Here is a 16538-nt window from a genome sequence, read left to right as displayed (position 1 = left end):
ACTACAAGATATAATATGATCTGTTGCAACTTTCAAAACGCTAGAACCTATTAAATCCGATCTTTTCTCATAACTCTTAAGTCACTAATTGATGCTTCGTGAAGGTTCACGTAATTTCGCCAATTTAGTTAAAAAAATTTCAAAAATCTTTTGTTTATCTCTTCTAAATTAATGAGTATTGCAAAAGGAGAAGTAATTGCCAAGTACTCATATGTCTTTACAATGTAACAGTGTGTCACATATTACATCCAAATTAACCAGATACTCATACGTGTTGTGCATTACAAACCCATTTAATGCATACCATGTTAAAAAAATAAAAAATAAAGTTCCCATTTTGTCCCAATTTTCTAATAAAATGATGCATGGACATACATTTATGAACAAATATACACAATAATATAAAGTATTTAAATGAATAAACAAAAGAAAAAGTATAAAAACAGCTTGGAAAAGTGCAGGTGAATTGGGTCGCCTCCCCCTTTTCTCCCCTATTTGGCCAAGGCTTGGAGCTCACAGATTGTGGCTGTGGCTATCTGGCTGAGCAAACACTGTCTAGCCTCTGCTTTCAGATCCTCCTTCCTCTACCTCTTCCTCTGCTTCTCACCCCCTTTAATAAAAGCTTTTCTCTTTTGGGTTTCATATATCTCTCTCTCTCTCTCTCTCTCTCTCTGTGCTTTGGTTACCATCTCCTCCTCTGGATCTTCACCTGTGGAGGTAACTTTGGCTTCAATTCTCTCTTTTGCTCTATTTTTTGTTAGTTAATTTTTAAATTGATATACTTGGTTGCAATTATCTGTGTACAAATATATTGGAATTTTATGTGCCTGCATTAACAAAAATTGAAAAGTAGGTTTCTTTAGCAATAAGAATAATACCCAGGAGAGTTTTTATTTTTTATTTTTTTTTATTTTTTTCCCCACAGTTATAATCTGGGAAAAGAATGTGATCTTTTTAGTTTAAATTTGGAACTTTTATATACATATTGGATTACCATGGCTTCGAATTTCTCATTTTTTTTATGTAACATATGGAAATATGGACGTTGATGCTTTTTGTTGGTGTCTTGGGTGTTTAGGTGATTTTCGATGAGCCATTGAGATAAACTTGGTATTTTCGAAATTGGGTAGTTTATAAGTGCATTAGTGCGTTTATCATGTCTGATCGGGTTGCGCGATCGTATCATGGTAGTGAAGGAACAAGTGAGCTAGCTTCACATCCTTACGAATCTGTTTGGATGGCTCATTGGATGTGCAGAAGTTGTAAGTTAGAAACCAAAGCTCGTGGCCATGTATCAATTCGTTATGAGGAGGCGCAACAACACAATTGTGGTGTTAAGAAGCATTCCTTGTTTAGAGGGTTCGGAGAAGTAACTGAACCGAAGAGAGTAAGAAAGATCGATGGGGGTCTCAGTCTGGCAGAGAGTTCAAAGAAAACAAGGAAAGCGATATCAGAAGGCCAGTCCTTTCCAATGTTCAGTGTTCCTCCAAAGGCTAGTGTGGCTAAACCAAATCAGAAAAATTCTACTTTCCATGGGGGAGTACTTACTGAGTGTAGCCCACCAGCATTGCCTGCCTGGACTCATGCTGATGCATGGGCTTTGGGAGCCACATCACCGCCTCCAGAGCAACAGGTGAAATATCATAATTTTCTTGATAACAATAGCCTAGCTGTTTCCAAGTCTTTTCAGGATGAATCAACGAGATCAGATTCCAAAATTGTGCCGCATCAACTAAAGGGTGGGCGTACTTTCTCATCTTTCCTGTGTAGTGAAAAGGAAATTAATCTATCCAACTCTCTTTTTGCATCTCCACAACATGTCACAAACAGTTACAATCACACGTTGGCTCACGAGAAAAACTTCGATAACAATTTTGTCTCTAGAAGATCAGGAGGTTCATTACCAAGGCAGAATGATATGGTTTTTTTACAGCACAACCCCTCCACAAGCAGTAAGCAGCAACCGAATTTTTTCGGTAGGAATTTCCTGGAAATGCAAAATCAGTCTGGTATTGGATTGCTTTCAAGCCACACCAGTCCCCAAGAGGTGACCGAACTGGAAAAGGTATTTCACCGATCTCTGCCAAGCCTGCAGTGTTCTGTGCATAACACAGAGACTATGAGAATATGTGCTACTGTCAATGCTGAGGAAGAATCATCTAGAGGTCCTCCCGTGTTTTCAAAGACAACTCACCATTTTCAGATCACAAAAAAGACTGGTGTTAACTTGCCTGAACGAGGTCAAGTGTTCGGACAGTCAACTGCATCAACAAAATTGAAAGGAAAAGCTTTCGGTGATCTTTTTGGTTTTTCCACGGACTATGGTCTCCCTGCTCAGCCTAGATTAAAGCTACTACCTTACAGGAGCCCTACAGAGAGTAACGGAGAGGAAGATGTAAGAGATGTCGAGGCTTATGCACTCGATTCATCATCTGAAACAGATATTTTGGACATGGATGCTTTCCAGGATAACCTTCTTCCTGGTAGTTACATTTATATTTCAGGAATCTCAGCTTGGTTGAACATTATTTATACCATGTTAAATGTATAGGCTATTTAGCTTTTGCAGCATCATGTTTGGATTAACATATGTTTTAGCAAGTAATTATTATTGAGTTCATACAGTATAAACATATAATAAGTTTTTCAGTGTTCTGTTTCATCATGCCTTTTGGCTAATAATGGGTTTTGCTTGTTGAATCAGGTGTAGCGTCATCCTCATCAGATAAGGTAACTTTTACAAATTCCGTTTTTGTGAATAATTGGTTAAGATCCATAGTTTGGAATTACTGTTTGTTCACACCCGAAACACCTTATATGCTGCATTCCAAGGAAATTGGCTTTTAAAGGATCACGCTATGTTGGATTGAATTTAATAACGTGTTAAGCATAGCACTAAATAGGAAGCCATTCCAATTTTCGAATTTTGCAGCATGTTGAGAGTACCAAGAAGTCACCAAAATCTCGATCAGCCTTCACTTCAGGTGGAGAAGAGAATGGAGCTAGACTTCTGTACACAAAATTACCTGATATAAATCAAGAGCTTCCCAATTCAGCAGAAGAAAGGGAGACGAGCACTTCAAGAACCCAAAGTTTGGGTGCGGAACATCTCCTTTCTCATGCTGAGCAGCCGACAAATTCGAACTGCAATGCGTGTCAAGAAGGATCTCAGGGACTAGAAACAAGAAGCAGTTGGATTAAACGGCTCAAGTTGTCTGCAACTCAGCCTGCTTATGGTGCAAAAAGCTCAAACAGTAGATTTCTTGGTAAAGAACAGATGGTGCCAGATCAAGCTGCAATGCTATTAAGGGATTGGGAGTCGTCTCCCATTGACTCAGCCAGGAAAGGTCGAAATATAATGCTTTCTCATCCTTGGATTCAGAGGTGGTCTAAAGTACCATCCCAAAAGAAGTCTGAAAAAGTTGTTTTTCAATCACAATGTTCGAAGCCAACCGTAGATGAGTTTCAGAAGAAGCAATTTCCAAGCATTGCTGCTATGGCACTCATGGGAAAGGCCATGAATGGTTTCCATCCATGTGAGTTTACGAACAAAGGGTCTTTTGTAGTTTGGAGTACCAAGGATATTAAATAGGTAAGTTATGCAACTCCGGAAAGAAGAGTACCATTTATGCGGATTACACTGGCGGTCATCTGTACATGATATGGTCCAGAGATCCTGTTTAAGCTGATGGTGTTAGGGAGGTTTTGATAGAGACGAATTCAGGACGTACAATGCAGAGAATCACTTACATCTTCAGCTTCTCTTGAACTGTGATACTCGTCTTGATACACCGCTACATCCAGAGACTGACATGGAGAAACTAGCAGCGATCCTCGGCTACCAAGTTTTAGTAAAGAAAATGTGAGCAACTTTTACAATTCCTGCGCTTTCTGATTGTATATTCTAATATGTTGTGCTTGTTAATTCTTGGTTTAAGGTTGTGAGACATATGCCATCAGTTTTCCTCCATTTTCTTTGGTTGATAGGTTGTTTATTTAAGAGAGCAATGAATTTCCAGTTTTATTAGGCAAATTTTGCTGATCCTTTTATACCTCTAAAATATTTGGCATGCAATGAATATTTTGTCCACTTTTTTAAAACTAAAAATTTATACCAAGTAAGTTTTCATTTTTTAAAAAATGAAAATTGAAAACTGAAAATGATAACGTTCCGAAGTAGAGATTATTTGTTCAAATATCCGTCTAATTCAAAGAAAAAAAATCCTATTTAACTGGTAAACGACATATAAATGGAGAATGGAAGGTCTAGGGTTTCTGCATGCAAGGTGCTGCCGGCGTCCTAGCGCTGGTCTCTTGTGCGTGTCCTCTAGGTTTTTCAGTTGGGTTAGAGATAATTTCATTAGGGGTAAGCAGATCTCTGTTGATTACATACTAGGTGAGTGCTTGCTTACCCTAATTAGGTTTTCGATAATTGGAAATAGGTTAATCATGAGTTCGAATAGGTTGGGGTGGAGTGCTAATTGGTTGCTAGATAAGTGGGTGGTGAGCTCCGAGGAGTCGTTTGAACTGATGTATCCTCATTTCCCAAGTGTTGTAGCTTTTTAGTGGTGTCCGAATTGGTGTGAGAAATTAGGGTTCTTTACTTTGTTATTTTCTTTTTGTATTGTTTTCTGGTTGGCAATTGGTCTCTTTGCCTTACTGTTATTATGGGTTCTGGCTTGTTGGCTTGTGCCGTTGGGTGACGTTCTAATTTCTGTGTTTGTGGAAACTTGTTTCTTCGAATTTGGGGTTGTTTTTTGCTGCTCTAATTATGATTGGAGTTACTTGGGGTGTTGGACTTGGATAACTTTCTTTCGGGGTTACTGTCGCTGGGGATGTTTGATCTTCCCAAGTTCCTTTTTGCTTATTCATTGTCTTTAGGCTGGCGTTTTTGGAGTTTTTAGGGCTCGGGTTAAAGTGTGCAGCCTTTACTCCCAGTAATTGGCTGAGTTTTGGTTTTATGACCTATGGTGTAGGTTTTTTTGAGTTTCATTTTCTTGCTTTTCTTTATTATGTTAGTGTGCTTTGATGGCTAGTTTCCCTTAAGCATTTCTATATATTCTGGTTTTGGTGGTGTCTCCTCATCCTATCAAAATTCTTATTTTCTTCTCTTTTGTTTCCCAGAGTTCTCAAAATGACTAACCCTCAGCTTGCTGCTTCCTCCTCTAGTAATGCCCGTAGGCATAGAATTTGTTTTGAGGGTTATATCTCGAACTGGGAGAATCCTTTCCTTGTTCCACAACCTGGTCATGACCCAGTTGTTGTTGAAAAGGCTATGAGCACGTTCACTGTGGAACGTGGAGTGACCAGGTTGAATACCCATTTATTCTTTTCTATTAATGTTGAGCACACGTTATCTAGGGTTCTTATGGGGAAGATGTTCGGCCAACCTTTTAATGCTCGTTTGATTAAGTGGAAGCTGAGGCTTCTGTGGAAGAATGAGGTGAATAACACCTTTTATTTGGATCACTTCGGAAGGAAATGGTTTGCACTCGAATTCACTGATGAGGATGATTTGAAATTCGTCTTGAAGAATCGACCATGGTACGTCCGTGGTTAAATTTTTCATCTTGAAAGGTGGACAAAAAATTTCAAGGACATGGATGTTATCACCAAGTTGGTTGTCTGGGCCTGCTTGCCTCGTGTCCCTGTGTAATACAAAGAGGAGAAGATTATCAAGGATATTACCCATCCTATCGGTCGAGTGATCAAAGTGGATGAGGTGACATTGGGCTTAAACATCCTTTTCTTCAAAGTTCTTCTAGAAGTGGACTTATGGTTTCCTCTGAAACGTGTGCTCATTGTAAACCATGAGGATGACTACCCAATCCTTATTAGTTACGAAAAAAATCTTTGAAGTGTGTTTTTACTGCGAAAGAATGAGGCTTGAGGGGCATATGCGCACTGAAGTTGAAGCTGATGATGGGTGCTTTGTGATTGATAATGTTTTTTAGGACAAACCATCTGTTTATCCTGAGGACGTGGTGGTGGATGATGATATAAAGGCAAGTTTGCAAGAGGATGTGATGATCTGCTTTCCAAATGCTGCAAATGTGGAAGAGGACTACACAGAGATTGAGGAGTTTGGACAACGGATGGAGGACGTGGGCCCTGATGATGAGGACTGGACTATGGTTGTTCCAAGATGGAGGTAAAAAGTGGATAAGAGGAAGACTAGTGATAGTTCCAGGGATGATAGGTCGTATAGAGATGTGGTCTCTAGCCCTAAACCAAAGTGGGTGGCAAAGGCAGACATCGTGCAGTACTGGAGAAGGGCTGGGAAATCGAAGAAGCGTGATCAGCAGGTAAGTGAGAGCACAGTGGGATATCGGGGCATTGCTAAACCTAATCATAGAAATGATATTAATTTTATAATTGATTGGGATATGTCTGCTTCGTCTATTTTTAAAGATTTAACTGCGTTACTAATTCCGTTTGAGTCTTACTACAATAGTGATCTTAGACTAGGCAAGGTGAATTTCTTTGATGCTATGTGTACTTTGATAAAAAATCAGGACGTTGTGATGTCAAATGTGGGGAGTGGTGAGACTGAAGCTAGGGAGAACTCGGGAAGTTTTGTTGCTGCCATGCTTGTGGTTGAGGCGGCATTTGTGAGTGCTAGGCCAACTGTAGGAATGCTGAGTCCAAGGAAACGTGTCCGAGAGGAGGATGCTGCTGAGGTAGGACCATCCACTTAACTTGATGAACTAGGCTGATGAAAGGATTTGTATGGAATTTTAGGGGCATGGGAAGACCATATTTCACAAGTAATTTCAGTTATCTTAGTAGCTTGGTTAAACTAGATTTCTTTTGTTTTATTGAAACTAAGATTGTTGTGGACAAGGCCCCTGTTGGTTGCTTTAGGAGGTTTTCTTATCAGTTTTTTGGTTTTAACCCCGAGTGGAGGTCTAAGGGTATTTATATTTGTTGGAATTTTGGTCTTATCAATTTAGATGTGATTGCTGCTTCTTCTAGATATATTCATGCCTTGGTTAAGGACGTGCGCTCAAATATTGAGTACTTTGCTACTTTTGTATGTCTATCCTCAAAAATCTCTCAAAGAAAATATGTGGGAGGAGTTATTAACCCTAAATCCTGTTGATAAACCCTAGATGTTGCTTGGTGATTTTAATAACATTACTTGCCTACATGAAAAATGGGGTGGGAATCAAAGTGTTAGTACTTATATGACTAATTTTGTGAATTTCTTGAATAATGCTAGTCTGATTTCTTTACAAGCCTTTGGTGTCCCTTTTACTTGGACAAACAAACATAAGGATGACACTCTTATCTTTGAGAGATCATATAGGGTTGTTGCTAATTCTTTTTGGCTTGAACTGCAACCAAACTACTCTCTCCACAATTATCCTATTCTAGATTCAGACCATAGTCCTTTATACTTGGATACTGCAAGTCCTCAAGTTAGTCAACGGAGGAAAGCTTTTAAATTTGAAGCCATGTGCAACCTTCATCCTGACTTCAAACATTTTGTTAGGGGTGCGTGGACTTGCAGTGAGGGACTTTCTCCTCTTGATCATTTTAGCGGCTGCTTAAGTACTTTCTCTTATCTTGTCAAAAGTTGGAATTGTATGATTTTTGGGTTTGTCAAAGAAAAGAAAGATAAAATTCTAAACAAGCTAGACCGAGTTCAGAAGGAAATTATGTCCCTCAATTACAATTCCAACACTGTAAATAATTTCCATGATAAAGTTCATTTAGAGGCTCAAATGTTGAGATTTGGAATGCTGTTAAAAGCATTGGTGCTCTTAAAGCCCCAGGGCCTGATAGAATCCATGCAAGTTTCTACTAGGAATGTTGGGAGTTGGTCGGACCTTTAGTGTGCAACATGGTGAAAGATTTTTTTATTTTTTTTTGTAAATAATACCAATCTCAAATTAATTAATCATACAAATATTACCCTAATTCCGAAAGTGGAGAATTTGGAGATTGTCAATAATTATCGCCCAATTAGTCTTTGTAATGTTAGTTACAAAATTATAACGAAAGTCACGATTCCTTCATTTGTGTATGTCACCCAACTAGGGAGCTTTTGCTTCGGGTAGATCTATACAGGATAACATTCTTATTGCTCATGAATTGTTCTCAAGTTTTAACAAGAAGAAAGGCAGGACTGGGGAGCTAGCTATCAAGCTAGACTTGGAAAAACTGTATGATCTTCTGTGTTTTGGCAAGGTTTGGTTTCTATCATAAGTGGATCAATTTAATTATGGAATGTATCTCTTCTACATCCTTCTCAATCAATATTAATGGTGAGTCTCGTGGCTACTTCTGCACAAGTGGAGGTATTAGGCAAAGTGATCCCTTATCCCCCTACATTTTCATTCTTTGCATTGAACCCTTAATTAGAAGTTTGAATGAGTTAGCTTATACCCCAAAAACCCATATTAGTCTGCTCACTTCCCCTTTCGGCTACAAAGTCTCAAATTTAGTCTTTGTGGATGATTGCGTTATCTTTACCAAGGCAACTACAAAGGGTGCCAGAAAAGTTTTACAGGTTTTAAATAAGTTTGCAAATGCTTCGGGTCAACAATAAAATTGTTAATATTCTCCAAATCCAACATAAAACTACCATTGATAAATATCTTGGTATGCATAACATTGTGTTTTGGAATGACCCAATGAATGGAAACAAGCTAATAAGGAGGATTAAGCAAAAACTTGCAGGTTGGAAGGCAAACACCCTTTCTAAGGTGGGGAGGCTTATACTTGTCTAATCTAACCTTACAGGTATGCCTAATCATATAATGTCTTGCTTCAAATGCCCTTATAAACTAACCAGTCAATTAAACAGAGAATGTAGACAATTTGTTTGGGGTAATAATCATAAGTGTAACCCCGTGAGTTGGAAGAAAATATGTAGACCATAGAATGCGGGTAGTTTAGGTATCACGAACCTAGACCATTTCAATAAGTCGTGTCTTGCTAAACTGGGATGGAAAGTTTTCTTCGATAAGGATAACTGGTGGGCTAATATAGTAAGAAGGAAATACCTTAGACATGATACTTTTCTAGATACTAGAGCTAAACAAAACCACTCGCTCACCTGGAAAGGAATTCTAGGATCCAGAGACATTATCAGTAAGGGTATGGGGTGGGTGGTCGGTGATGGCAAGGACATCCTGTTCTGGACTCATAACTGGGTTTTTCCTCACCCTCTCTTCCATCTCATACCAGAGAATCAAAGACATCAAATCCAATGCGGCACCAATGTTGCAGAGTTTATTGTTGATGGTCATTGGGATAGAAACAGTTTAAGTCAAGTGATAGACAATTATAATGTTAATAAAATATGTGACATTCCTATTCCTCTTCATTCCTCCAAGGACTTTGATGTTTGGGGTCCAAGTAATAATGGTAGTTTCTCGATTGAATCTGCGACTTGGCTCCAAATGGAGGCCATTGGCCCTTCACCGGTTCAAAAGCTTATTAATAGAGTTCGAAAACAAATCTTGCCTCCTAAAGTTAAGTTGTTTGCCTGGAGCCTCATCAAGGGTAAGTTACAAACTAGGAAGAAACTAAGCAAGTTCATAACTAATATGAATACTCAGTGTCCTTTGTGCAATAACCACGAGGAATGAAATGGTTCACACAGTGTATGTGGATATCTACTCATTTATATTAATCAAAGGGAAAACCAATTAATTAAGAGCATTTCTCAATCTATTCGTGCATATTGACTCCTAACTAGTATATTTGACTCCTAACTGGTTAGACACGTGCCACATTTTAATTGGGTTACTACTTGACACTGCCATATGGCAAGAACATTCTTGAAGATCTTGGAAATATATTTGCTCACCATTCCGAGGTACTGGTAATACTCACCACCCTTTTGGTTGTTCGTTGGATGAGTTTAAATTGATCTATCTACTATACAAATTTTAAAATTTAAATTCATTGAATGATAATTAACAGAATGATGAGCATCACAAACATTTTAAGATAATGAGCAAAAACGCACTCGAAGATCGTTTATCAAACTAGAGCTTCTTGACTCCTAGCTTGTACCAAGTAGTAACAGTAAGTCTACCAATTCTTTTATTTTACACAAATTCATACACACACTTCTTTAAATAAACTACAAGTAATATGAAGAACTCTTTTCTAAATTCTGTTTAAAATATTGCGAATCCAATAAGGTTATAGTTTAGTGGGTATATCAAAGGTCATTAGAAGTACACTGTGTACCAACATCTAGTGCTTTGTATGGTTGGATGATGTCCCTCTTACTTTGGTCTTGTGTTGTTGGGGTAAAGAATAAAACTGTAAGGATGCTCATCCATATGAAACTGTCCACCCAAGTCTGGATTATGGAATGGCTGAAAAACTGGCTGTCAAAACTGCTTTGGGGGAAGACCCGTTTGGTGAGCAGGATGAGATGAGTTATTTCTAATTAAATTTGACTTGTAGCCCAGCTAATGTTTGGTAAGAAAAATTGTAACAAGGACTGGATTGGCTACAAATCTGAAATAAGGGAAAATATGTTGGGTTATGTAACACAATCACACGCATGAGTTATGTGACGCATCTCTGTCAATCTAATCATATTCCTAAGGCCCAATCTAATCCAGTTCACCAAACAAGCTACAATTTGCGATATTTGTTTCAGTTTCATAGGGCCACACTCATCAGACTTTATGATCCTAACTTATCCCATTATGGTAATTAACAATAAAATTTGGAATTTATGCATTATAATGTGTTAGAACAGAACTTGGAATACATTCTTTGCCATTATGCCCATTTATTTGAGCCTTACCAAACACCTCTGGAAAATTCTCTAATTATCAATTTCCTTTTGCCCTATTGGTATATGCTTGGAAAGTCTTATCACGTGGATAACTTTGGAAAAGATTGTAGGCCTAGGGTTCGTAAAGCAATGAAGCAATGAAGCGAGAGTTGAACTCTAGTCATGAGTGCGAGACTAAATGATCATATTACCTTGTTTAATGTCGTTTATGACACACATATTAGATCAGATTGGATAATTTACTAAATTTAAATTATGTTGATGTAAGGCATGAAACTTGATTTCCAACTTCTAAATTTGTCCAAATTAAATGAGTTAAATAGATTTAATTATAACTTAAAAGGGTTTGATATCGTACCATTTTATTAGGATTGGAAATGATAAGTTTTCTTCATGACTAATTCATCTTCTACCTTTAAATTGAGCAAAATTTAGAAATTAGCTTTCACTTCATCCTTTAACATAAATGAATCTATTGAGTTATTCCAATCCATGAAACGTCACGAGGAAAAGGAGAATAATCATAGTGAAATATGAACAAAGTATAATAAATTTACATTGCACTCTTGATATAGCTATGTACAAATACATATAGAAATACAAACCCCACTATCCCACACCCCCCAACAAAAATCCCCAAAAAAAGAAGAAAAAAGGAACACAAACAGAGACTTCCCCATATTTCACCCTAGTTTACAGAGAACTCTTCTTGCAGTCGAAACTTCTGCTGCCTTGCAATGAAGGACTCAACCTTCCTTCGAAACTCCTCGTTACTCATACCGTCTTCAGGGTACACGCTCCCTGCCAATTTCCCACCAGACTGAACATTTTCCTTTAGTTTCTCCGTCTCTGATCGTTTCAGTAAGCGCCGCGAGCTCTTGCAAACCGTGCGTTCTACAATCTCTGACCGACTCCTTGTGAACTTCTTGACTTCCGAAGTATGAGGAGCTTGCTCAGAAACTATACTATCCTCGGGCCTTTTTTTTATGGCCGGGTACTCAATCCCATCACCACGAAGTTTTTGATTCTTTTCGCTGTTCTGAACAAACTCTTCGTAAAGATCACCACCCGAGCTGTCTGTGCTCGAGTCTTTAGCTGAAAATCTGCCCGACTTGGTGTAGAGAATGATAACTATTACATTTCCAATGACAAACACGAAGCGAGGACTTACCATGAAGCCGGATATGTCTTTGAAGTAAGAGGCAGAGTTCTTGACAGCATGAGGGAGTTGGACAGAAAACCTGGAAAGCAAGAGCAGAACAGCAAGCACCTCTATCAACCGACAGAGTTTTGCGATTTTTCGACGCTGGCGGTATTTCATTATTGCGTTTGCCTTCTCAGCTTTGATGTCATAAAAATTGATTGAATCCATTTTTTGACAACGGGCTGAGTGAGCGAAATCAATGAAAATCCTGAAAAGGGTCTCGAAGATTTTGCGTTTCTCACTCGAAAAGGATTCGGGCTTTGATCGAGGATTCGTAACCTACCATGTCTCTGATGAGAGCCAGTAGGGGTACTACTATCAGAGTAGTAGATTTTGTGAGGATTTTGACTATTGGAAGCATGAAGAGAAAGAGAGAGAGAGAGAGAGAGAGAGAGAGAGAGAGAGAGGAAATGAAGTGAAATAAATTGGATTATGAGATGTTGTGTTATTGTGTGTTGTTGTTGAACCCTTTACATGGTGCAGGCTTTGTATTTATAGGCCATGAGAATATATAACTTTTTCTTTTTGAAATTTTAGGAGAATAGCTTTTCTTTCTTTTTTTAATATTCCATTCATTTGCTTTATTTTAAATTTGCAAATTGAGGGTTTATCCAAGGCTCCATTATACTAAGGCTATCTTGTTGCATGATTATTTTTCTAGAATATGGTACTACAGTTGACTAGGATTAGGATATTAACGAGCATGTGTGGAAAATTTAGCTTTAAGTTTCAATGTATTTTTCATATTTTTGATTGAATGTACAAAGGGGGGGATATATAATGAGGTAGAACGTTACAAGCAACCCTACCTTGGCAAATCCTACTACCCCGATAAACCCTAAAGATGCCACTCCTTAAATTAAGGGAGTGCAACAAGTAGCTAGCACACAACTATCAACAAGTCATCTAGATGTCAATCTTCCTCAAATTATGGGATTAGACTTAATAGAGAATCCCATGAAAAGAGGGAACATAAAATCTTGCAGCATCAGTCACCATATATCGTCTAATACTCCCCCTCAAGCTGGATCGAGGAGATTAATTGAGCCAAGCTTGCCCAAAAAACGATGAAATGGAGTTGATGCCAGTGCCTTGGTAAAGAGATCTGCCAGTTGATCATGTCTTTGTGTGAAGATGATCCGTTTGACTTAAGTTTGAACTTGAGCTCTAATGAAATGGCAATCCACTTCGATATGTTTGGTTCTTTCATGAAACACAGGGTTGGCAGCGATGTGCATGGCTTCTTGATTATCGCACATAAAGGACATAGAGGACGGAGTAGGGAACCCTAAGTATGAAAGAAGCCCTTTAAGCCAAATAAGTTCACAAGTAGTGGCTGCCATGGCTCGATATTCAGCCTCAACACTGGAATGAACAATTACTTGTTGCTTCTTACTCTTCCAAGTAACAAGATTGCCCCCCACAAATGTACAATAGCCTGTGGTAGATTTTCTTTCAAGTGCATTCCCTGCCTAATCTGCATCCGTGTAGCCACTAATGGTAGTGGACTTATTGTTACACATGATGATTCCTTGCCCTATTAACCCCTTGAGGTAGCGCAAGATTCTTTTAACAATGTGAAGGTGATCAACAATGGGAGAGTGCATAAATTGGCTTGCCAAGCTCACTACATATGTGATATCTAGATGTGTGATGGTGAGATATATAAGCTTCCATAGTAACCGTTGGTAATAACACACATCATGCATAGCTTCTCCATCTGTATTGAGCTGGGAGTGATGGCAGGTTTGCAGTTAAGCATGTTTGCTTCTTGAAGAAGATCTAGTACATATTTGCATTGATGTATAAATAACCCCTTTGAGGATGTTGCCATTTCAATACCCAAAAAATACTTGAGCCTCCCTAGATCTTTAATAGCAAATGTTTGATGTAGTGAACGTTTCGTGCCTCAATTTCAACAGTATTGTCTCCTGTGATAATGAGATCTTCCACGTAGATGAGAACCACTAATTTCCCATGGGTACTAGTTCTTACAAATAGTGAGGACTTAGCATTACTTCGCATAAAACCAGCTTTTTCGAGTATTGAACTGAGCTTGGGATACCAAGCTCTTAGAGAATGTTTCAATCAATATATTGCCTTGTGCAATATACACACCATTGCCTTCAAGACCATTATAGCCTGGAGGAGGCTGCATATACACTTCTTCTTGTAACTCTCCGTGAAGAAAAGCATTCTTCACATCCATTTGATAGAGGGGCCACCCATAATTTACAGCAACTGAAAATAAAATCCTCACGGAATTCAAATTGGCCACAAGTGCAAATGTTTCTTTGTAATCTACCCCAAAGGTCTGGGTGAAACCTTGAGCTATAAGTCTAGCTTTGTGTCTCTCGATAGAACCATCGGCCTTGAATTTGATCTTGTAAATCCAACGACTTCCAACAGCCTTTCTTCCTGGTGGTAGTTGAACTAAACTCCAGTGTTATTTTCTTTCAGTGCAAAAAGCTCATCTGGCATGGCTTGATTCCATTGTGGAGGAGTGATGCTTCTCGGAAACTCCTAGGTTCATAATATTTATCAATTTCACTGAGAAATGAAGCATGAGATGTATAGAACTCACGAAAACTGATGCTTTGAGTGATAGGGCGCCGTGAGGTATATGTAACATAATCTTGCAACCTAGTTGGAGGTTTCCTTGTTCAAGGAGGATTTCTTTTAATCACTTGAGGCTCTGTGAGAGGTTGAGAGTGATCAGAGTGAGACTCATCATTCTCTTCACTAGCAGGAATTAGACTAGCAATGATTGAGTCAGTTTGCACTTCTTCACCATCAGAAATCACAGAGACTAAGTTTTCTTCCAACACAGAAGGATTAAAGTTCTAAGGGAATGGAAAATAACTCAAACAATTCCTCCCCCTGACTTGTAGTAGTTCCTTTGGAAGTGAAATAAGGACAATCTTCTTCAAACTTCACATCTTTTGACACAATGCACTTCTTAGTGGTTGGATTAAAGCACTTATATCCCTTTTGGGTGAAAGAGTAACCCATAAACACACACTTGGTAGCCCTGGCATCTAATTTGTCATGATTCAAGGCTTGAATGTGAACAAAGCAAACACATCCAAATACATTGAGGTGTGTCAAATCAATTTTTCTACCTTTGAGTACTTTATAAGGAGTTTTGAATTCTAGCACTCGACTTGGGAGTTGATTGATGAGATAAGTGGCAGTGAGGTTTAGAAATGACCAAAATGTCTTTGGAACATTCATGTGAAGCATAAGGGCACGAGTCTTCTCTAAGAGATCCCTATTCTTTCTCTCGGTTACTCCATTTTGTTAGGGAGTTCCTACACAACTGGTTTGATGTATGATGCCCTGAGAACTTATGTATTGAAGCATGTTGTTGGATAGAAATTCAGTGCCATTGTCAGATCTTAAGACTTTAATGTTTGATTGAAATGGAGTTTGAACATGTAGATGAAAGTCTTTGAAAATGTTTGGGACTTTACTCTTTGATTTCATAAGGTATAAAAAAATATTTCAAGAGAAGTCATCAACAAATAGAACAAAATACTTAAAACCTTCTATTGATTCAGCTGTTGGTCCCTATACATCAGTGTGTACCATTTCAAAAGGTTTACTTGTCCTAGACATTGAATTACCAAAAGGTAGTCTAGTAAACTTAGAAAATTGACAAGTATCACAAGTAAGATGGGATTTACAAAAATGTGGAAATAGTTTTGACAAGACAGCTTCTGAGGGATGGGCTAATCTTTTATGCAAAAGTATCTATGGACTTCGATTAAGCTTGAAGAGCCCGAGAAAAGCAGGCATTCTTGCACAAGTAGTAAAGTCCATTTATGAAAATCCCTTCACCAATCATCTTCATGGTGAGAACATCCTGAAAAATTACATTATCTGGTGAGAAAATAGTACAGCAATATAGGGTGTTAGTGATTTTTCCAATTGACAGAAGTTGGAAAGGAAAGGTTGGTACATATAAGGCAGTGGAGGGTGTTTTGTGTGAGAGTAAGTTTACTTCCCCTTTGCCAAAAACTAAGACATTTTGTCCATTTCCAACTGAAACATGTGAAGGACTCGAAAAACGTTTAAAATGATGCAAGTTTGTGACTTTGTTTGTCATATGATCTGTGGTGGCTGAATCTATTACCTAACATCATTTTCAGTACTAGTCAATAAGGTAATAGTGAAGGCTTTGAGTATACCTGGTGCTTCCTTTAGTGATACCTTTTCATTTCCAGCAAGAATAACGGAGCAGCAAAAATGGCAAAGACAGGTTACAAAAGAACCCGCTCTAATACCATGTGGAAATTTTAGCTTTAAGTTTCAATGTATTTTTCATATTTTGATTGAATGTACAAGGGGGGATATATAATGAGGTAGAAGGTTGCAAGCAACCCTACCTTGGCAAATCTTACTAACCTGGTAAACCCTAAAGTTGTCACTCCTTAAATTAAGGGAGTGCAGCAAGTAGCTAGAACACAACTAACAACAAGTCATCTAGATGTCAATCTTCCTCAAATTAAGGGATTAGACTGAATAGAGAATCCCATGGAAAGAGGGAACATAAAATCTGGC

At 38.3% G+C, this 16538-nt stretch overlaps 2 protein-coding genes across 3 annotated transcripts; one reads left to right on the top strand and one right to left on the bottom strand.

The window, feature by feature from the left end:
- The first annotated feature begins 466 nt into the window (after positions 1–466).
- Positions 467–6907, top strand: LOC137726444 (uncharacterized). Of its 2 annotated transcripts, XR_011067634.1 has the most exons (5): positions 467–717; positions 1079–2483; positions 2705–2730; positions 2933–3862; positions 5125–6907. XR_011067634.1 is itself a non-coding variant. In XM_068465377.1 (4 exons), exons 2-4 carry the CDS (start codon positions 1157–1159, stop codon positions 3590–3592), a joined length of 2013 nt encoding a protein of 670 aa, XP_068321478.1. In that variant the 5' UTR covers positions 467–717; positions 1079–1156; the 3' UTR covers positions 3593–4033. The 2 variants fall into 2 exon arrangements, 1 of the variants encoding a protein (XP_068321478.1); XM_068465377.1 differs by lacking the exon at positions 5125–6907 and having other exon boundaries at positions 2933–4033.
- Positions 6908–11340: 4433 nt separating this feature from the next.
- On the bottom strand, positions 11341–12420 carry LOC137721118 (uncharacterized). Its single transcript, XM_068460232.1, has one exon. It carries the CDS (start codon positions 12141–12143, stop codon positions 11460–11462), a length of 684 nt encoding a protein of 227 aa, XP_068316333.1. The 5' UTR covers positions 12144–12420; the 3' UTR covers positions 11341–11459.
- Between the last annotated feature and the right edge of the window lie 4118 nt (positions 12421–16538).

The sequence above is a fragment of the Pyrus communis genome, chromosome 2 (assembly GCF_963583255.1).
Source record: "Pyrus communis chromosome 2, drPyrComm1.1, whole genome shotgun sequence".
NCBI lineage: Eukaryota > Viridiplantae > Streptophyta > Magnoliopsida > Rosales > Rosaceae > Pyrus > Pyrus communis.
The sequence above is the reverse complement of the archived record's forward strand: the minus strand, read 5'-3'. Positions and strand labels throughout refer to the sequence as shown.